This window comes from Ovis aries, chromosome 5, assembly GCF_016772045.2.
Source record: "Ovis aries strain OAR_USU_Benz2616 breed Rambouillet chromosome 5, ARS-UI_Ramb_v3.0, whole genome shotgun sequence".
Lineage (NCBI taxonomy): Eukaryota > Metazoa > Chordata > Mammalia > Artiodactyla > Bovidae > Ovis > Ovis aries.
The window spans coordinates 42,590,809-42,613,838 of record NC_056058.1 but is presented as its reverse complement, the minus strand read 5'-3'; the positions used below and the strand labels follow the sequence as shown (position 1 = coordinate 42,613,838).

Genomic DNA, 23,030 nt, shown 5'->3' with positions numbered 1-23,030 from the left:
CCCAGGAGTAGTACTGTGGCTAGGATGTGCTGACCTGAGATTGGTGGGGGTTGGAGGGGGTGGGGAGGGGTACACTGATGGAGCAGTGACCTTCCAGCTCTACACAGTTGGGAGCCACTGAGTATGGCCACTGTTAATTGGGCTTATTTGATCAGGCCCCTGTCTCTTCCCTGTTTCCCAATCTATAACACAAAGGGGTAGACCAGATGGCCACATGGATCCTTCTCACTTCAGATCATCTGGGGTCTGTTTGCCCTGGCAGGGAAAAGACAGACCTGAAAGCTACTGACTCAGGCCCAGTCTCTGTGTGACCTTGAGAAAGTCCCTTTCCTCTCTGAGCCTCAGTTTTTCATCTATACAAGAAGAAGGTCACCAAAGAGATTTGGATGCTCCCCAAGGCCTACGGAGCTGTCGCTGGTGTCCATAGGCACACACACAGACACATCTGCCCAAACAGTGACTGCAGCCCCACTTGGCCTGATAGTGCCCACAGCTCTGAACTCACTCCTGACTCTAGCCTTCTCCCTTTCTCACCCACAGCACATGCTGAAGGAGCAGGACCTGGAGGAGGACTTCCTGGGTTGCTCGCCGGGTGACCTCCTCCGATTTGATGACTACAACAAAGACGGCCTCCTGACCCTTCATGAGTTCTACACAGCCTTCCGTAAGTCAGGCCGCCGTTGGGGCTCACAGTCAGCAAAAAGACGTTTCCTCACCAAAGTGGTGTCAGGGTCTGGAGTCTGTCTTTGGTTGTTTTCCAAGGTTGGCTTCTATTATAGGTGAGAGTAGTTGAGTTTGTTTTGCAACAAGCCTGAGATTTAAGGAAAGAGTAAGGGGAGGGCAGAAGTGGGGGATGGGATACTTGCTCTGTTCCTTTTGGATGAAGGTTCTTCTCGCTGTTGATATCATTTGAGGAACCCAGGACTGTGTTTAAGCATGATTCAGAAGGCACTGCCTCACATGGCTAGGGGGTCCTGTGACTGCACTTGGACAGAGCAGATGTTAGGGTTCTCCCAAGGAGGTGGCCCAGCCCCACCAGAGAACCCTGCCTGGGGGCAAATCCTGCAGGAGGGTGCTGGAGGCTTGGCCAGGTAGACAAAGGAGGAATCACAATGCAGGATAATGAAGAACGAGGGTCCAGGTTGAGGAGAGGTGGTAGAGTCCCTGGGAAAGAAGAGAAATGGGGCTGTTCTGCCTGAAGATGGAAGAGGTGCTCAGAATGGACCCTCTGCGGGGTCACTGGTGCATATGGTGAGCAGGCACAGAGTCTGAGGGACCCAGGTCTTCTCCCTGAGGTGCTCTTCCAAGAGATGACCTCATGTCAACCATAGCTAGAGCTGGGACAGGGCTTCCAAGAGATGTGAGATGCAAGAAGCTCCAGCCAAGTTCACTAAGAGATGGGAAGCAGTGTGGGACCCTAACTCAAGACAAGAGGGGACATTCTTGGCCCCAAAGAAGTGAAGCTCCTTTTTGTCAGACAGCATGTGGAGCAGGCTCTGTTTAAAGCAGGTAACGTGAGTACCCTGTATGAAGCACCTTTGAACATGACCTGCAAGCTCGCAGCTCCTGTGGGCCCTGCAATTGAGGAAGCAGGGGTGAGACCCCCAGGGTCCCTGAGTACTCTGAGCCACAGGTCCAGGCATCCTGGGTCCCATTCTCTACCTGGAGGTATGTTTTCTAGGAAGCTGTTCCTGCTTCATATCAGCATCTCTGTGGGCTGTTGTTACTTCATTCACCAGGCCTGAGGGGGCATCCTCATGACTTGTTGACAAGAAGGGCTCTTGTGGCAGGTAGAAGAGGTACTCATGTGACCTGAAAGGAGAGAAACGAGTGTGATTCTTCCCTGTGGGAAGTGTCCATGAGCTTATTGCAGGCTGCGCCTTTCCAGTCCACGGCGTCCCAGTTACCAAGGACCAAAATCCAACCCCCAGTTCCCAGGCTCTGCTTGATACATGATTGACTGTGTTGCTCCGCAGCCTCCTCCCTCGTGCCCACAGTTTAAACTCTACGAGTGGTGGTTCATAATAAGGTGTGAATGGCTGGTAGATTCAATCTGCCTGGGAGGTGTTTGCTTTGTGGATTGAGGAGCTTATTCCATGAAATGAATCTCTAAATTTTAGAATGTGTGGCAGTATTGGCAACTCTGGAGACCTAGCTCGTGCAATGATTGTTATATTTTCAGGACTTTTGCAAAGGCAAACAGTTACATAGATGGAAGATTTAAATCAGCCCTAGTAGGACTGTTTACAACACAGAAGTCTACATATACAATACCAATGCTGCACAAGGGGCAGGGGGCTCTTTTTCCCTCTGGAGAGCCCATTGTGAGGCACTGACCTGCACACGCTGGACAAGACCCTCCCTCCCCACCTGTCCTCACCACCTCCTGGAATCTCCTCTGCATCCACCTTCTTCAACCAGAGCCCCCTTGGTGATGCTAATCCCACGGGAAGTGAACAAGAAAGGAGTAGATGTCAGGCCAACGACAGGGTGAGCAGGTGGAGCTTCCCTCCTCATCAGAGAAACAGCAGCACGCTTTCTGGGGTCAGTTCTGAGACATTCCCAGCATGCCTTGCGCACTCAGCACCCCCCTTCTCCCATCTGTAGAAGGAGCTGTAAAGAAAAAGATCACTGCGTTTTCAGAGCTGGGGGCCAAGGCTGGACTTCAAGGATTTGGGGATACACCAGAGCCACACACGAGTGTCCCACAATGGCATCATTAGGCAAAAAGTGACACTCTTTGGGTACCATCCTGGTACCAGTTGTCACAGAAGCCTCTGATCTGTGAGCCCACTTCCTTCCTGGGAACTGGTCTGTGACCAAGCGGGGCTATTGGCTCTCCTTTCAAGGAAATGGCAGCATCCCTGTTGCCCCTGATGAAAGAGAGGCCGCCCTGGCCTCCCTATTGAAGGTTGTTAAGAGCAGGAGCTGCCCGTGGAAAAGGAGGGACCTCCTCACTTCACTTCTGGTCATAAGTCCCATGTAGAGCAATGTGCTGTCCGTTTCCCTTGTTCCTGGATTATTATTTGAAAAGCCTTATAATCATCATTTTTAAAACAAATTAGATTCTGCTGTCGCCTTGGACTTGTTTTGAACTGGGCAGCCAAACCATTCATCACAGCCCAACCCAAACAATAGACATGCAATAAAACGTAAACTCACAGCCATTAAGGAAGCCACAAAATGAGTTAACCCTGCTCTCAAGGCCCAACACACAGTCACTCGGAGCACTTGGAAACTCAGCGTCAGTCGGGATCGGTGGTCTTTCAAAGTCACAGGAACTCTAAGTTCCCCTCGCTCTGGGAATGGATTTATGGTCCAGTGGATATTAAATAGGAAATTGAAATGAGACACACAGGTACAACTGATTACCCAGAAATCAATGGGCATTAAAGACATCTCACTAAAACGCAAAAAGTAGTATCTCAGACATTTCAGCAACAACATTTTGGACTTGATTTTCAAAACTGAAGCTGACTGGCTGGCAAAGGTTGAGACTTTACAGTTCCATTTTCTAGTCTCTGTTTTGCCAGGATCCTTGGGTTCCAGGCAGGGCAGGGTATGTAGCGTGACTGGCACAGATTCCACCACTTTATTAAAGGATAGGATTTGGAGGGTTTTTCCCTGGTGAAGTGAGTTGTATTAATATTTACAAAGGTGCTTTTTTTTTGGGGGGGGGGAGCAGTGTGCAGTCTCCTAAGTCATATTTTCTCATGCAGCTGACATAGCCCAGGATACGCTGGTGTTTGCCACTGTCTGCAGCTGGCTGAGGGCAATGCCAGCAATCTCAGGGCTGGTGGCTGCCGTGCTCAGTTGAGTGGTTCGTGGTGGGGCTGCACCTTCCTCCTGGCTCTGCAGAACAGATGACCCCCACCCACCTGAGAAGGGCAGAGGACAGGTCCCTTAGCCATGAAAGTCACAAAAACTGCCCATCGCTTATCTCTGTACAGTGATGGCAGTGAACTGTGAGGCTGGCCTCCCTCTCTGCCTCTATTTGTCACCTAAACATTCTCCTCAGGTTGCTTTTGGTTTTCCAAATCATAGACTGATCTTGGAACTAACGGTCCAGTGTCCTCTCAGCATGTCCCCCAAGCCTTCCTCCTCACTCCTCCTTCTGCCCCCATCCCCCCCGCCAACCCCCAACAAGCCACAGAACCTCCCACCCCTGATGTGAGGCAGAGACCCAGGCCCCAGGGGTTACTGGTGAGTGAGATGCGTGCCCGCCTGTCTGTTCATCTCAATGAATTAAAAAGTTGCTTGCTTAAAAATCTTTTCAATAATGCATGTTTTTGCACTTTTCTGAATGCTTGGGTTGGGATTGTGGGAAAAAAACACGTTGTTTAAATGAGAATTTTTCTCTCACTTTAAATTCATTACAAGTTCCTTCTGCTTTTTTAGAAAGATACTTGTCCTTTTAATTAATCCTATGAGAGCAATGTGCTGCATGTAAAGGACAGGCTCACCATGCAGGATCAAGGTCTTCCCGCATTACCGTCCAAGGGTCACGGATGCACAGTGTCCAGGAGGAGGACCTGAGTCAGGGGGACCAACATGTGGGAGTCAGATGCCCTCCGTGCCAGGCCAGCAGAAAGAAAAACAGTGATTTAATCTGATTATTGTGGTACTTCTGTATCCAGGGCAACTCTGTAAACCAGAGGAGGTGGTCACTGGGCAAACTTGCAGCTGTTTTTTCTGCCATTGTTGCTGCATTATGAAAGGGTACTGTGGGTTCATCTGGCACGTGGTTATCCTCTGGAACAAATAATGCCCGCACAGGGCAGATGCCTTGCCAGACCCGTTATCATAGCCCTCACCACCACCCCATGATAGTAAAACAACAGCAACTATCCCTCCTCCAAATCTATCCAGCCCCTTATCCATGTAGGGTGAGTTCAGACAGGAAGTTCAGCCAGTAAAATCCCACTTTATACTCCTCCATTCCTTTCCTCCATTTGGGATATTGAATAGGAAAATTTCATATGGCATCAGTTCAGTTAGTTCTGTCGCTCAGTCGTGTCCAACTCTTTGCCACCCCATGAATCGCAGCACGCCAGACCTCCCTGTCCATCACCAACTCCTGGAGTTCACTCAAACTCATGTCCATCAAGTCGGTGATGCCATCCAGCCATCTCATCCTCTGTCGTCCCCTTCTCCTGCCCCCAATCCCTCCCAGCATCAGAGTCTTTTCCAATGAGTCAACTCTTCGCATGAGGTGGCCAAAGTACTGGAGTTTCAACTTTAGCATCATTCCTTCCAAAGAACACCCAGGGCTGATTTCCTTTAGAATGGACTGGTTGGATATCCCTACAGTCCAAGGGACTCTCAGGAGTCTTCTCCAACACCACAGTTCAAAGGCATCAATTCTTCAGCGCTCAGCTTTCTTCAGGCAGTCAAAATATTGGAGTTTCAGCTTCAGCATCAGTCCTTCCAATGAATATTCAGGACTGGTTTCCTTTAGGATGGACTGGTTTGATCTCCTTATAGATGGCATAGAGTCCATCAAAAATTTTATCTGAATCTATTTGGCTTTTGAGTTTGGAAAGCAAGAGTTACCTGTGTGCAGTTACCTGTGTCAGTGTTGGCAGAGTCTACGACCATTAGTGGGGTGACTCCCTGAATCCCAAAGGGAGGAACTGGTTGCCTCATGCAGGACTTGCAAATCAAGTGGCAAAAACACTGATTCCCTGGCGGCCCCTCATTTGCTCAAGGGCATAAAAGAGCTAAACTGAGCTGCCACTGGAAACTGGTATCAAAAAGAGCTGTCAGTCTCAGTACTCCCTGCCAAGGACTTTCTCCTCGCCTCCAGCAGGGAGAGGGCCTCCAAGAAGGCTTCGGTGTGAGTTTGCTATACGCCCCTGAAGCCAAAGTCAACGGGCCAGCCCATCTGGGTGCTTTTTTGCTTATTAATAGCGCTTTAGTTAGTAATGAGCTCTTACCACTCAAGTCATATAAACACGATTGTTGTTGTTCAGTCAGTAAGCTGTGACTCTTTGCGACCGCATGGACTGCAGCACGCCAGGGTTCTCTGTCCTCCACTGTCTCCCAGAGTTTGCTCAGATTCATGTCCACTGAGTTGGGGACGATACCTAACCACCTCATTCTCTGCCGCCCATTTTTCCTTGGACAGGTCTTTACCAGAGGTTAGGCTGAGCTTCAATTTCCTTACGTGTAAATTGGGTATAATAACCACCACATAAGGTTGTTGTCCAGTCACTAAGCCATGTCCAGCTCTTTGCAACCCCAGGCACTATAGCATGCCAGGCTCCTCTGTCCTCCACTATCTCCTAGAGTTTCTCAAATTCATGTCCACTGAGTGATGCTATCTGACCATCTCATCCTCTGTTGCCCCCTTCTCCTCCTGCCCTCAATCTATCCCAGCATCAGAGTCTTTTCCAATGAGTCGGCTTTTCACATCAGGTGGCCAAAATATTGGAGCTTCAGCATCAGTCCTTCCAACGAATATTCAGGACTGGTTTCCTTTAGGATTGACTGGTTTGATCTCCTTGCTGTCCAAGGGACTCTCAAGAATCTTCCCCAGCACCACAGTTCAAAAGCATCAAATCCCACGTAGGGTTACTCAACACTAAGTGAGATAATTTGTGTAAGGTGTTTAGAATGATACCCTGTGTATGGTAAATGCTAGAAGGAAATGGCAACCCACTCCAGTGTTCTTGCCTGGAGAATCCCAGGGATGGGGGAGCCTGGCGGGCTGCCGTCTATGGGGTCACATAGAGTCGGACACAACTGAAGCAACTTAGCACCAGCAGCAGCAAGTGGTCATTAGCCAAGTAGGTCAATGATGGAGGTGATGATGGTGATGATAAAGATTTCTGTGTGTTCCCAGCCCCTGTCACTGTGTTCTGTCATTGTCATCTGGCCCGTAATAGTCCATAAGCTCCATGAGGCTGGAGGCTGTTTTGCTCACCATGGACTCACGCCTAGCGTGGGATCTGATGTCCAGAAAGCCCTTGGTACATCTTTGCTCAGTGAGAGGGATGAAGCATATGAAGAAATAAATACACTTGGCAAGCAGAGGGTCTTGGAAGTTTCAAATTGAGACCACTTCTTTCCCATCTCCAGTGATTTGCTGCTAACAGCTGCATCGTAGAGCCCAGCACTTGCTAACATTGTCAGGAGCTGAGATTTCAAGCATTTTCCATTTTTAAAGATCCCAGCTGGAAGCTGTCAATGGCCTTAGTGCAGAGCAATTGAACAGTAGAAAATGAACTAATTATAGGTTGTTATTGAAAATCTATTATGTACAAATTGCAAAGAAAACTCATTAAAATGCGATGCTTTGGTGATTTAAAAAAAACAAAATGAAAAAAATGTCCTCTTCAGGGGAGAAGCAGGGGCAGGGTGGCTGGATACTTTGTTTGTCCCTGTTCCGGGGTAAGGACTCCCAGCAGGACTGCAGCCAGACTCGGGTCTTATGCTCACATATCACCCAGGAAGCCTGATGTACAAGCCGTAGAGAGGCTTACATTTTGTACAGAACAGACAGCTCTCTGAATGTTAGTAAATACATAGAAATGGCTGCAGATGAAACAAAGCATTTCATTACAAAGATATAAAATGAGAACAAGTTAAATGTCAGCTCTTTACCAGGATGACACCTCACCGTCCTTGTAAATCTTGTATTTTTGCAAAGCTTTTGTGAGGACTCCAAAGGCCCTAAATGTGCAATTAAGCACTAAGTTCACATTATTGATTTCCAAACTTGCTCCCTGGGATTGGGGTGCTGGGAAGGTTTGAGATGTGAATGGCTGAGCTGCCCAGAGCCCAGCTCTGCAACGGACCCCTCAGATGCTGAGACTGCCTCCCAGACTCCAGGCAAGAGCCCAGAAAGCAAGGCAGGGTGCCCCTCTCCCCCAGCTCACTGCCTCCTCATCCCACCAGCAGCACCTGAGTCTCAGTGTGGGTGTGGCCTTGGGGTGGTCTCTGTGGCTCCTGAGACCCGCAGTGCTCTGAGGCATGGAGAGACCCACCAGGTATGTGTCTGAGAGCTCTCCCAGGGCTGTACGTGCCCAGGAAGGTACTTGGAGCATAAATCCCTATCCTCTGCCTCGTGGTCTTTCCTTCCTCTCCAGCCACCTTAATTCAGGCTCTATGACAGTGCCCCATAAGACCCCCACCTCCACCACCACTCTGCTTGCCCAGCTTACGGTCCGCACAGGAATGAGATGCTGGGGAGTGGAGGTGCTAGGGCTCTGCTCACATGGGCACAGCGACCACCTGGGTGGGCAGCATGGGGGCCACCCTTGAGGCAGGAGCAGGGGGGCACTCACTTCCCAGCCCCAGGATTGTCCCTGGCAAGGTGGTGGCTGGAGAGCCAGGCCCTGGGCACAGACGGGACCTGGACAGGCAGAGAAGGGAAGGGTGGGGGACGCCCAAGCTGCTGCTGCTGCCTGAAACAGGCACTCCGGTGGCACACTAGGGGCGAGTTGGAGATTCTAGACCACCGGCCGTGACCCATCCAGGTGTCCTCTGCATCAGCCATACCTGCTGGCTCACCGGTCCTCATTTTATCATGAATGTTACTCTCCAGCCACTCTCCAGCCCGAGGGCTGGGGACGGTGGTGAGTGACTAAAGCATGGGCAGAGGCCACATGACCAAGAGTACGTGAACGCAGGTAGCAGCAGAACAGGCGAGGCAATAACAAAGCCAGGAGGCAAAGAGGGCAAAGTAGGGGCTGCCTCGGAGAGTGGGCAAGGTCGTTGTTTCTGAGGCATCGTGTTCCCGCTGGAGGACGAAGGAGCAGGAGCGAGATAAACCCAGAGCTTTCCATGCGGCGGGGACGGTATATGGCAGGTGCTTGAGAAACACTTGTGGGGAGGATGAAAGACCATGATGGAGTTTTCTAAACAGTAGTGAAGAGAGATGGTTCAAGGCGGTTGTAGTGGTTTTCGGGGAGAATGCAAGTCAGGGGGGTTCCTGGTGGTGGAGGTAACCCTACTGCCCACCTGTGGCACTGAGCGGGGTCAGCTGCCCACTATTGCTCTTCAGGTCTGTTGTGTTATCTGTATCACTGGGTTGACAGAGAGGTGCCCTCTGCCAAGACAGCCCTCACCCCTGCTCTACTTTATTCACCCCTTTCCTGGTGGGACTGGTATTTCCCTGAAAGCTGGCCTTCTGTGGGGGAGTGCAAACCTACTGTGTGTGTGCGTGCGTGCGTGCGTGTGCATGTGTGTGTGCGTGTGTGTGTGCGTGCGTGCATCGTTCAGTCCTGTTGGACTCCTTTTGACCCCATGGACTGTAGCCTGCCAGGCTCCTCTGTCCATGGATTCTCCAGGCCAGAATACCAGAGTGGGTAGCCATCCCCTTCTCTGGAGGATCTTCCCAACCCAGGGATAGAACCCAGGTCTCCTGCACTGCAGCAGGTTCCTTACCAGCTGAGCCACCAGTAGTAGTAGTATTGCTGCTCAGTCATGTCCGACTCTTTGTGACCCCATGCGCTGAAGCCGCCCAGTCTCCTCTGTCCAGGGGATTTTCCAGGCAAGGACACTGGAGTCGTCTGCCGTTTCCTTCTCCAGGGGATCTTCCTGACCCAGGGACTGAACGTAGGGCTCCTGCACTGCAGCAGCTTCTTCACTGACTGAGCCACCAGGGAAGCCTGCAAATCTGTCTTTAGATCCGCTTATATTTGCAGCATCTGACAGTCCTTACCAGAAGCCTCCCGGAGGCCAGCCTGGACACTATAAGGAGGCCCCAGGCCAAGGAGTGGGTTGGAATTAAAATGCCCTTTGCAGCAAAGTGGGGACTTGGGAGGCATCCCCACTGATGGAGAATATATTCCCATTCTGGTGGGAGGCGAGCTGTTCCCAGCCACGTGCTCCAAGCCTCAAGTTCCTGTTTCAGCTCACACAGAATCTGGTGGGGTTCTGGAGGCTGGCCTTTGCCTCTACTTCTGGACTCTGCTTGGACCCAGGGATCCAGGCAGGGACTGGGACAAGCAACATGCATAAGCAGTTTGTTGGACTGCGAGCAGCCTCAGCAGAGGTCCAGGCAGACCAGTCTCCTCTGTGCAGACCTTCCAGTATCTCCCGATGCTCCTCCTGCCTGTGGACACTCGGGGGGCGGGGAGCTGAGGACTGCTGATCAGTTGGCCTCCTGTTACTCTCCACGTATGGGCTGCTTGACAGTGGCTTTCCATTTCAGGCTTCAGCCAGCATTCCCAGTCCCCCACTCTGGGACCCTCCACAGTGTGGTCTGCCCAGGGGAGGTAGAGGGAGGCTGTGCGAGACCCCCCACTCCCAGGCAGCTGCAGGCTGAGCCCTGGGGAGCTGTTCTGCTCCAGATGGCTCCGGCATTTGTCTTCAGGTGTTTCAGGCACAATAACTGTTTGTACACTTGTCAGGATTGCAAATCGAATCCAAGTGGGAGTGGAAATGGGGCCCAAAGACTCGGCCCTCCACAGGTAGTAGGAGGGGCAGTGAGGTGGGCTGGTGGCCCCCTGAGTGCCTTCTTTGGTTCACTCATCTTCCTGAACACTCTCAAGCCTCTGCAGATACAGCCCCCCTGATGAGGCACTGACAGGGCTTCAGAGGCGTGTGCCAGATGCTGCGTCCATCCCTGGCAGGGCTTCCTCCCAGCCCCATGTTCTGAGAATAAGGAAAACTGAGGCCAGGAGGCTGGGGGCCTGCCAGGGGCCCACAGCTGCTAACACAGACACCAACACAAAGGCAGGTGTGCATGGGTCACACCTGAACACTGAGTCACCAGCTACATGCCCTACCCTAGACAAAACCTTTTAGAGTCTCCAGTTTTTCCCCCAGAGTCCAACATCCAGAAAGTCCCCCACGATCTGTGACTCCGGGACGGGACAGAGGGAAGGATCTGTGAGGCCGCATCCTCTCTGAGGGCCGTTCACCACATGCTGGTGCAGAGCAGGGCAGCCGTGGGCTCTTCCCAGATCCCGAGGTCTGTGGGTCGCAGGTGCTTTCAGACGCTTTACCAGGTCCCATGGCACCACGGAAAGAGCCCCTTAGGGCCAGTGGGCTTCAGCCCCACAGGAGAGGGTGGGGCCCCCCTAGGGAGTAGGCCTGTCACTCAGAACAGGTATCCCCATGCTCCCAGGACGCCGTGGAGAGATGCTTTCCTTCCAGACCCAAATCCATTACGCAGTGATTCCCTTCTCAGCTCCCACAAGTGAAAGCACATCAAGTGCCTCCTCTTCTCGGGCATGTCCAGCCCTATTGGTTCAGTTCAGTCGCTCAGTCATGTCCGACTCTTTGTGACCCCATGAACCGCAGCACGCCAGGCCTCCCTGTCCATCACCAACTCCTGGAGTTTACCCAAACTCAGGTCCATTGAGTCGGTGATGCCATCCAACCATCTCATCCTCTGTCGTCTCCTTCTCCTCCTGCCCTCAATCTTTCTCAGCATCAGGATCTTTTCCAATGAGTCAGCTCTTCACATCAGGTGGCCAAAGTACTGGAGTTTCAGCTTCAACATCAGTCCTTCCAATGAACACCTAGGACTGATCTCTTTTAGGATGGTCAGGTTGGATCTCCTTGCAGTCCAAGGGACTCTCAAGAGTCTTCTCCAACACCACAGTTCAAAGCATCAATTCTTCTGCACTCAGCCTTCTTTATAGTCCAACTCTCACATCCATACATGACCACTGGAAAACCATAGCCTTGACTAGATGGACCTTTGTTGACAAAGTAACATCTCTGCTTTTGGATATGCTCTCTAGGTTGGTCATAACTTTCCTCCAAAGGAGTGAGCATCTTTTAATTTCATGGCTGCAATCACTATCTGCAGTGATTTTGGAGCCCAAATAAATAAAGTCAGCTACTGTTTCCACTGTTTCCCCATCTATTTGCCATGAAGTGATGGGACCAGATGCCATGATCTTTGTTTTCTGAATGTTGAGCTTTAAGCCAACTTTGTCACTCTCCTCTTTCACTTTCATCAAGAGGCTCTTTAGTTCCTCTTCACTTGCTGCCATAAGGGTGGTGTCATCTGAATATCTGAGGTCATTGATATTTCTCATGGCAATCTTGATTCCAGCTTGTGCTTCCTCCAGCCCAGCATTTCTCATGATGTACTCTGCATACAAGTTAAATAAGCAGGGTGACAATATACAGCCTTGACATACTCCTTTTCCTATTTGGAACCAGTCTTTTGTTCCATGTCCAGGTCTAACTGTTGCTTCCTGACCTGCATACAGGTTTCTCAAGAGGCAGGTCAGGTGGTCTGGTATTCCCATCTCTTTCAGAATTTTCCACAGTTTATTGTGATCTACACAGTCAAAGGCTTTGGCATAGTCAATAAAGCAGAAATAGATGTTTTTCTGGAACTCTCTTGCTTTTTCCATGACCCAGCGGATGTTGGCAATTTGATCTCTGGTTCCTGTGCCTTTTCTAAAACCAGCTTGAACATCTGGAAGTTCACGGTTCACGTATTGCTGAAGTCTGGCTTGGAGAATTTTGAGTATTACTTTACTAGCGTGTGAGATGAGTGAAATTGTGTGGTAGTTTGAGCATTCTTTGGCATTGCCTTTCTTTGGGCTTGGAATGAAAACTGACCTTTTCCAGTCCTGTGGCCACTGCTGAGTTTTCCAAATTTGCTGGCATATTGAGTGCAGGACTTTCACAGCATCATCTTTCAGGATTTGAAATCGCTCATCTGGAATTCCATCACCTCCACTAGCATCACTACTTTGTTCGTAGTGATGCTTTCCTAAGGCCCACTTGACTTCGCATTCCAGGATGTCTGGCTCTAGGTGAGTGATCACACCATCATGATTATCTAGGTCGTGAAGATCTTTTTTGTATAGGTTTTCTATGTATTCTTGCCACCTCTTCTTAATATCTTCTGCTTCTGTTAGGTCCATACCATTTCTGTCCTTTATTGAGCCCATCTGTGCATGAAATATTCCCTTGGTATCTCAATTGGTAGCCCTATTGGTCCCAGGCCTCAAATCCCATCTCTCTGCAGCAGTGCTTAGAAAGGTGCTGCTGCTTATCAGCAGGATGGCTGGGAACAGCACTGCCATTCAGGACCACCCTCACCCCCTTGGGTTCCCCTGCTGATGCCTGGGTGTGGGGTGACAGCTGAAGAGAGCGTGGCAGGCTGAGCACTGTCCAGGCAACAGCTGCATTGGCCCATGTGTGGGGCCACCAGCACCCAGCGCTCAGGGCACAGTGGGGGGGTCTAAGGGTCAGTGGAAGCCACCCATGGCTGGCTCAGACAGATCAACAGTGGGTTGGGAGTTTTGCCAAAAAGGACTAGTGGTCAAATAGGAGCATCGACAGTGCTCTTAAGGTTCCCCATGGCCCAGCCAGCCCTGACACCTGGGCGTGCTGGGTGGACAGGTGGACTCAATGGCACTCAGGCTGTCTCTCTCTCTGTGGAGACAGTGGTCCTGGGGCAGGTGGGAGCTGAGGGCAGAACTGGGGGTCCTGCTTTGTCCTGACCACACCTGCAGGGTTGCAGCCCTGCCCCCACTGGCGACCCTGGTGACCCGAGGGTTGGGTCATGTGCAGAATTACCATCCTGTGGACTGGTGGGCAGTCAATGAAACACTTTCTGATGCAACTCAGGGCTTCAGGCTTGGGAAGAAACCGGACATGTGGAAGGTTCACAGGTGGGAGGGTGGAGGGCTGTGGCTGTGAAGCAAGCAGGTCGGGGGCGGTGTAGACAGTGAGCAGCAGGGGCTACAGCTGCAGGGAGCCTCAGAGGCAACCTGGCCTATCTCACCTGAGACACGTGTCCACGGATTCTCAGGCTGTGCCCCACACAGAAGTCGTGTGGGTTTTCCCTGGGGCCACCCTCCCCAGCCCCACCATCACAGAGCAGCTTGCTACCCCTTCCCTTTCTTCCAGCCAGGGACCCACACACCCTGTCCCAGATAGGAAGGCAGGTGGTGGGAGGCTTTCTAAGTGCTGCCAGTGGAGCTTTTAAGGGAGCAGCAGCTTCCACCGTATGGAGAGGCAGTCAGTAGCTGCCTCTAATTGAAGAGGCATGCCAGTGCGCTTCCACTTGGAATGTTTTCCTTGAATTCTCTAAATTAACAATGAAAGCATGGGCTGAGCAGGGCTCTCGGTCCCCCAGAGTCAGGCCTCCATCAGTCAGAGGCTGATTGTTAACTTTGGAACAATTCATGCCCAGATTCCAGCCGCCTCCCTGCCTCCCACCACTACCTGGTTAGAATCTGAAAGCAGCTCTTGTGAAGGGAAGGTGGAGAAGGAGGAGGGAAAACTCTAAGCAGTTAGATGGGCTGTTGATTAGTGTCTCCGGGCAGCTGTGGTGTTGGAGAGGCGGGCAAACCTGGGGTTAAATGGACACAGGAGGAGGGATTCTGTTCATGTGGGTTGTCTGTTCATGTGGGCCCCACCTGAGCCTCCACACTTGTGTGATTCTCTCCCTTTGAGGTCAGGAGAGGCTATTGATCTTGCTTAGAGGGAAGGGCACACTCAGCCCAAGCCCATGATCCGTGGCCACCAGACTGCAGGCCATAGCTCCTCTGTGGGCAGTCCCAGCTGGGCAGCTGGGTAGACGAAATTGTCACAGGCCCAGACTCTGGGCAGCTTGACTTTGAAAGGCCTGTGTTGGACTAGACTGTCTGCAATAAACCTGCTCCTTTAGAGAACAGCCACTCAGAAGGCTGAGGCCCTGCAGGCTCTGCCAAGATGTCCAGGGAGTGGGAGATGGCCTTCATCACAGGCCAGCATGTGGTCCTTACAACAGCACAGCCAAGGCGTCTCCCTGAGGGTACAGGGGTGGCTTCCTGACCCCAGTTCCCATTTCTAATCCTTGAACGGGGATACTCTGGTGCTTCCAGGATGAGTGGCCTGACCAGCAGCTGTCCCTGTGGTCCTTGCAGAGGGAACTGAGACATGCCTGGCAGGTGTCAGGTGGCTCAGTAGTGCGGCCCAGTTTACTGGAGGAAGCTTTTCGTGTGGCAGCCGTGGTCTTTGAAGTCGCAAAGCCATCAGGTTAGGAACGGTACCGTGGCACGGGCTAGGTGCCCAATGAGCATTGGCTCTTAATCCTGTTAGGTAAACACAAGTTGAGGGAAACACCGCCAAGCAGAACAAGAGGTGAATACTTGCTCGCTGGCTTCCACTCATGCTCAACAGGTGGCTGGCTGGGCCCTGGGGACACAGCGGTGACTGCAGCAGGCCTGGCTGTGTCGCCCTGTCCTCAAGTTGCTGGCTGAGGCAGTGGTTTGGGCCCACATGAGGAAGCCCTCCCATGATGGGATGTCTGCTGTGGGGGCTGATCCACAGCCCAACACTTGGTGCAGACGCCCCAGCCTGCTGGTGCAGAGCAGCTTCAGGGCCCGGCATGTGTCACAGAGCTTGCTTCGGAAGCCGTATAATCAGTCTCAGAAAATAACAACAGGATTAAGAGCCAGTGCTTATTGAGCACCTAGCACTGTGCCGTGGTACAGCTCTAAGTGAGTCCATTAATCCTGGCAGCAAGCTGCGAGAGAGGAACCATTATTAGCCCCTTTCTGTAGAAAAAGCCCCGCAGCATCGAGTGCTGGAGCACCTTGCTGCATCTTAGAGCTGGAATTGAGGGTCAGGACTGGAACCCAGGAGTCTGGCCTCAGAGTCCGAGCTCAGCTGCACTGCCACTCAAGGAATTCCTGATGCTGTGACGCCCACAGTGTTTTAGCGGGGTCCCTGTGGTACCTCACATTTGTCAGGTGTTGGCCTCGTGGGTACCAGGGATTAGGGGAGTGGGGTGTATCCAAAGAAGTGGACGTGGCTCGCCCAAGCCCACGCACTCACACCCCGCAGCGTCCTGGCCCACACAGGCCTCTCCACCAGAAGTGCCCTTCTTCTGTCGTCTGCCCAACCCAGAGGTCTATGAAGGACCGCAGTGGGGCTACAGGGCCCTCCTCCCAGTTGGCCAGGACCCCTCTGGCAAGCTCTTCCTGAGGCTCCTGTGTCCAGCTTCTGTGGCTGTGAGTGACAGGGAGCTGGGCCAGTCAGGCACACAGTAGGCACACAGGGGAGGTAGGCAGCAGGGGCTGTGGCGTTTGTTACCAGTGGTCACACTTGTTGGGTGTTAACCAGTTTTGTATTATCTTACCTAGTGACAGCAATCTTGATGAAAAGGATACCATTTATGTCCATTTTAGAGTTGAGGAAATCAAGGCTCTGCAAGATTGAGGAACTTGCCCATGGTCCCCCAGCTGGGAACCCAGAAGGCACTGCAACTGCAGCGCCCTCCACGCAATACTTCTGTGATGAGCCCACTTGTGACCACGTTTAAGCCTCGGCTTGAGGACAAGTGGGAGTTTCCTCTCCATGCCTGGCACCCCGGGACTCCCCACACTCCATCCTTATGCCTGATTCAATCATGAACTGAGTCTTCTTTCTTTAATCAGGGTACTGATTCCTCCTCTCTCTGGCAGGGATGTTGAACAAATCAATTAGTACGTGCTTGCAAAATGCTTTGCGATCTCACACGTGAGTCAGGACTCATTAGTGCAAGACAGTTTCGAGCGATGCCCTTTGCCATGAAAAACGGTCCTCTTGCCTCCTGTGCTGCTGCTGAGTCGCTTCAGTCGTGTCCAACTCTGTGCGACCCCATAGACAGACACCCACCAGGCTCCCCTGTCCCTGGGATTCTCCAGGCAAGAACACTGGAGTGGGTTGCCATTTCCTTTTCCAATCCATGAAAGTGAAAAGTGAAAGGGAAGTCGCTCAGTCGTGTCTGACTCTTAGCGACCCCATGGACTGCAGCCCACCAGGCTCCTTCATCCACGGGATTTTCCAGGCAAGAGTACTGGAGTGGGGGGCCATTGGCTCCGTAGAGAGCCTTTTTTCAAGACATTTTGCATCGAAGTTGCAATTACTGATTCTAGAGGGCCTCCTGATGCAGTGGAGATAGGCCAGGGTGTCCTACCCACGTGGCCTCACAGGTGCCCTTGCAGAACCCCCAACCCCTTGAGGTTGGTCTGCAGGTGAAAAGCACTTAACCTCAGAAGCAGGGAGCGGTCACTCATACAACAAACAGCTCCTGGCAGCGCTGTCCTAGGCCATGGTACTCACCAGGTTTCAAAACAGAGCAGACAGAGTCTCAGACTCATGGAACTGCATCCCAGTGAGGAGACAGAGATAAACAATAACAGAAATATAGATTAGAAGGAGAGATGTGATTTTGAGATCAACACAGAGGACCCAGGAGGACAGGGCGGGGGCAGGCAGCAGGTGGGCAGCAGAAGTTAAACACCGTAGTCCAGGGAAGGCCTCGCTAAGCAGGGGCTGTGTGAGCCAGGTGATGGAGGGATGGGCACTTAGCCACAAGGTCATCTGAGAAGACACATCCCAGGCCCTTGGGTGAGCATAGGTCTCGTGGCTGGAGGGGTGTAGGGTGGAGGGCGTGAGGTCAGAGGCCCTGCAGGGCCCTGGATGCTAGTGTGAGGACTTGTTTTTACACTGGATGAAACATCAAGTCTTTGGAGGGTTTCAAATTGAAGAGTGACATAATCTGGCCTTATATTCTAAAGGAGTCACTCTAGCTGCTGTTGTGAGAATAGACTGTTGCAGGCCAAGGGTGGAAGAAAGCAGCCAAGACAGGAAGCTGTTACAATAATCTGGTGGTGAAGGCCAACGTGACAGGTGGTGAAAAGTGGTCAGTTATGGATGTGGTTTGAAGGGTAACACCAAGGAAATTTGCTGGTGGACTGGGTGTGGTTACAAGAAAAGAGGTGAGTCTAGCGTGACTAGGAGGGCTTTGGCATGAGGACCAGAGGGATGGAGTTGCCATTCCTTTGATGAAGGAGACTGTGGGTGAAGTAGGTTTGGGAGGGACAATCGCTGTTACACTGGGGGCATATGGAGTTTGAGGTGCCTACCAGACATCCAAGTGGCGATGCTAACAGGCAGCTGGGCATACAAGACTGAGTTAGAGGAAGGTCCAGCCCCAAGATGGAACATTCCAGTCCTTAGCTTACTGGTAGTGTTTGAAGCACGGAGGCTGGATAAGAGATCACTGAGTGGTGAGTGTCGATGGAGAAGAGCAGCCAAGACTGAGTCTTCAGTGTGAAGAGGTCAGGAGATGAGGGTGGGGGAGCTGGCAAAAGAGAGTGAGAGGAAGAAGCCAGAGAGATGGGAGGGAAACCAGACAAGCACAATGTCCTGGAAGCCAACAGAAGACTATGCCAGAAGTAGTGAGTGGTGTGGATGCAACTGGGAGATTCAGATGAAGACAGAGAAGAGAGTGCTGGACGCTGAGTTCTGGGGTCTTTAGTGGCCTGGAGGAGCAGTTTTCACTGGATGGCAGGGCCAGAGGGCAAAAGTGAGTGGGAACTGGAGAAACAAGGTATAGAGAGCTCATCCGAGGAGTCTGGTTGTGAGGAACAGAGAAGCTCCTCTGAGCAGGTGAGGGCAGGTAGAGTCTAGTGCTGGGGTGATGGGGCTGTCCTAGGGCGAGGCTGGTGGAGCCGTACCAACAGGAGAGAAGCCTGCTGGGTGAGTGCAGGTGCGGGTAGCTGAAAGGGTGTGGCAGTAACCCGTGCAGACATCTATTTTCTGAGTCAGGAAGCAAGGTCCTGGCTGAGAGTGAGGATAGAAGAGGAGATGTGGCGGCCTGAGAGAGAAAGTGTGGAGCAATCTGTTAGGAAAATGGGAGGGTGGACAGTTGGAGAGAAGGTGAGGTGCTCACCAGGCAGCATGAAGGGCTCACATGACGCACAGAGTCATGAACTCAAAGGGACCCGGGTCAGCAGGGTGGTGGCTGTCCTCAGCCATTTTCAGCTACTCAGATGTAAGCACACAGCACACACTTCAGTTCAGTCGCTCAGTCGTGTCCGACTCCTTGCGACTCCGTGAACCACAGTGCGCCAGGCTGCCCTGTCCATCACCAAATTGTGGAGTCCAACCAAACCCATGTCCATCAAGTTGGTGATGCCATCCAGCCATTTCATCCTCTGTCATCTCCTTCTCCTCCCGCCCTCAATCTTTCCCAGCATCAGGGTCTTTTCCAATGAGTCAGCTCTTCACATCAGGTGGCCAAAGTACTGGAGTTTCAGCTTCAGCATCAGTCCATCCAATGAACACCCAGGACTGATCTCCTTTAGGATGGACTGGTTGGATCTCCTTGCAGTACAAGGGACTCTCAAGAGTCTTCTCCAACACCACAGTTCAAAAGCATCAATTCTTCGGCACTCAGCTTTCTTTATAGTCCAACTCTCACATCCGTACATAACTACTGGAAAAACCATAGTCTTGACTAGACGGACCTTTGTTGGCAAAGTAATGTCTCTGCTTTTGAATATGCTCTCTAGGTTGGTCATAACTGTCCTCCCAAGGAGTAAGCATCTTTTAATTTCATGGCTGCAATCACCGTCTGCAGTGATTTTGGAGCCCCAAAAAATAAAGTCAGCCACTGTTTCCCCATCTATTTGCCATGAAGTGATGGGACCGGATGCCATGATCTTTGTTTTCTGAATGTTGAGCTTTAAGCCAACTTTTCCACTCTCCTCTTTCACTTTCATCAAGAGGCTCTTTAGTTCTTCTTCACTTTCTGCCATAAGGGTGGTGTCATCTGAATATCTGAGGTCATTGATATATCTCCTGGCAATATTGATTCCAGCTTGTGCTTCCTCCAGCCCAGCGTTTCTCATGATGTACTCTGCATACAAGTTAAATAAAGGTGACAATATACAGCCTTGACGTACTCCTTTTCCTATTTGGAACCAGTCTGTTGTTCCATGTCCAGGTCTAACTGTTGCTTCCTGACCTGCATACAGGTTTCTCAAGAGGCAGGTCAGGTGGTCTGGTACTGCCATCTCTTTCAGAATTTTCCACAGTCTATTGTGATCCACACAGTCAAAAGATTTGGCATAGTCAATAAAGCAGAAATAGATGTTTTTCTGGAACTCTCTTGCTTTTTCCATGATCCAGCGGATGTTGGCAATTTGATCTCTAGTTCCTCTGCCTTTTCTAAATCCAGCTTGAACATCTGGAAGTTCTTGGTTCACGTATTGCTGAAGCCTGGCTTGGAGAATTTTGAGCATTACTTTCCTGATGAGTGCAATTGTGCAGTAGTTTGAGCATTCTTTGGCATTGCCTTTCTTTGGGCTTGGAATGAAAACTGACCTTTTCCAGTCCTGTGGACACTGCTGAGTTTTCCAAATTTGCTGGCATATTGAGTGCAGCACTTTCACAGCATCATCTTTCAGGATTTGAAATAGTTCAACTGGAATTCCATCTCCTTCATCAGCTTTGTTTGTAGTGATGCTTCCTAAGGCCCACTTGACTTCACATTCCAGGATGTCTGGCTCAAGGTGAGTGATCACACCATCGTGATTACCTGAGTTTTGAAGATCTCTTTTGTACAGTTCTTCTGTGTATTCTTGCCACCTGTTCTTAATATCTTCTGCTTCTGTTAGGTCCATACCATTTCTGACCTTTATCAAGCCCATCTTTGCATGAAATGTTCCCTTGGTATCTCTAATTTTCTTGAAGAGATCTCTGGTCTTTCCCATTCTGTTGTTTTCCTCTGTTTCTTTGCATTTATCACTGAGAAAGGCTTTCTTATCTCTCGTTGCTATTCATTGGAACTCTGTCTTCAAATGAGTATATCTTTCCCTTTCTCCTTTGCTTTTCACTTCCCTTCTTTTCACAGCTATTGGTAAGGGCTCCTCAGACAGCCATTTTGCTTTTTTCCATTTCTTTTTCTTGGGGATGGTCTTGATTCCTGTCTCCTGTACAGTGTCATGAACCTCCATCCATAGTTCATCAGGTACTCTATCTATCAGATCTAGTCCCTTAAATCTATTTCTCACTTCTACTGTATAGTCATAAGGGATTTGATTTAGGTCATACCTGAATGGTCTAGTGGTTTTCTCCACTTTCTTCAATTTCAGTCTGAATTTGGCCATAACAGCACACAGACAGGACTAACCAAGGCTGAGGGAGTGCTGAGGGAGCAGGGAATTGAGGGTGTGTGCAATGTATGGTTCCAGAGATGCAAATTCCATGGAGCTGAGGCTGGGTGAGAAGGGAGTGACACCATAAGGGGATTGGTGGCAAAGTAGATGGTTGGTTGGTAGATTGTGGGTCCCAGTAGAGTTGAAGACTTTTTGAAATCTGGATACCAGAGAGGACAAACCAGAAAAGATCTGGGAGTGATCAGAGAGGAGGATGCTTGAAGATCAGCTTTTTCAGTCTGTTATTTGTAATGATGCTCTCTAGGCTTGGGATATAGTCATGGGAGTGAGGGCTATAAGGTGGAGGGTTGGTAGGGTAATCTACTTGGATGTTTATATCACCCAGTGGATGTGAAAACAAGAGAAGCATCATTGAGACTATGGTCAGTGAAAGGCTATGCGTATCAGAGTGGGATGAGGAGAGAAGCGCCCCAGCCATAGCCAACGACCGTAGCAGAGGCGTGGGGGTGGCCCATGGACCTGGGACCAACTCCTGTGAGATGGACTCTTCTTTTTCATCCCTGTTTTACAGAAGAGGGATTGAGGCCCCAGATTGTCAGTAAGTAGTAGTACAGCTAAAACTCAAATCAGAGGGTCTGCCCCCAAGGCTGGCTCCCCGGCCACCACACAGCAGAGCTTCTGACTCTGGGCGTGAGGGAGATGTGGTCCCTGCCCCCAAGGAGTTCACCGTCCTGTGGGAAATCAGTACATGTGCAGAGACAGGTTTGCCTTGTCTGTGAAATGGGCACCCACAGAATGCCCTGAAAGCGGAGGGGGGTGTACCACCTCCAATCAGAGAGATGCCAGAAGTCTTCAGAGAAGGACGGGTGCCATTACATAGGCAAAGAGGGAAGGGCAGCCAGTTAGAGGGAACGGCCCAAGAAAAAGTGCAGACATGGGAAGGCCTCAGGCCATCCTGCATGGCCAGCGCATCCCGTGTGACAGACAAATAAGGTGTTGCTGGAGGGAGAGATGAGAGCCAGAGCGTCAGGGGCTCGTGTTAGGGAGACTAAGTGCAGGCACGGACACGCCCAAGTCTCAGGGGTTTGACAGTACAGATTTCCTTCTTCCTCATGTAATAGTTCAGTGCTGGGGTTCACTTTGTGGCCACACAATGAAAAAGGGACCCAGGCGTCTTTGTTTTTGTGGCTCTAGTATACCATCTCACAGAGCCTCAGATTCCTTAACCGGTGGCCCTGCACCTGGCCAGTATACGGAGGGATAGAAAGAGTAGAAGATCTTGTAGGAGATTTGGGGGAGCCCAGCTAGGACGTAGGTACATCCCTCTGACATACTCCAGTGACCAGAACTCGGTCATATGGCCATGCCCGACCACAAGGGCAGCTGGGAAATGTAGTCCAGCTGCATCCACAGGAGGGAGAGGAAGCAGGTTAGGAGAACACATAGCAGGCTCTGCCATAGGCCCCCAGATCAGGCCGCAGGGTTGGAGCTGTTCAAGGAAATCAGGAAGAGACTTGACCAAGCTTCTCCAGCTTGAGGACTTAGCGGGGGATGCACACAGGGAAGGTGATGGAGACCTGAACGTGGAGGCAGAAATAGGAGCAGAAAGGGCCGCAGAAAGAGATGGTATTGAGAAGCCCTTGTGGCCAGTGGCTGGTGCAGGAGTCTCTTCCCGCAGGGCCAGGATGGCGGCCTGCCTCCCCATCTCCACAGTGGGGGCACCAAAAGGCAGGCTCGGGCCTCGGGAAGATGAAGTGGCTGCAGGTGGCCCATGACAGTCCTCCTTGAGCCGCAGCCTGGCCCCAGAGAGGGGGCTTAGAAAGGACCTATTTTAATTTTCTTCTTGGGCCTCCACATGACAAAGGAGAAATATCACCCAACATTATTATCTCTCAGAAAATACTCTCTGGAACCATAAAAAGGAAAATACAGTGAAGCCAGACCACGGAGACTGCCCCTTAAATCAGGAGCTTCTAAATTATCATGGTGGCGCTCTCTAATTCCTCTGGATGAAAACATTAAAGATGACAATGTCCCTTTAAATCAAATGCCCTGGGAGTTGCTATAAAGAGTCAGTGGGCTTTTTTTTCTTTCCTTGTGAGAATTTTTTTTTTGTCTCTTTTCACCTTGTAATAAAATATAAACCATAACTTGTGGGGGCAGGCTCTA

The 23,030-nt window shown here is 51.1% G+C and overlaps 1 protein-coding gene across 3 annotated transcripts in view; it reads left to right on the top strand.

Annotated features, from left to right (window-relative positions):
• FSTL4 (follistatin like 4) overlaps nt 1-23,030 on the top strand; it is a 768,172-nt gene that overhangs the window by 632,559 nt on the left and 112,583 nt on the right. For all 3 annotated transcript variants that reach the window (XM_060416502.1, XM_042250516.2, XM_027970246.2), the window contains one exon: nt 541-664. In XM_060416502.1, the coding sequence (XP_060272485.1) occupies nt 541-664 (124 nt within the window). The remainder of the gene's footprint in view (nt 1-540; nt 665-23,030) is intronic.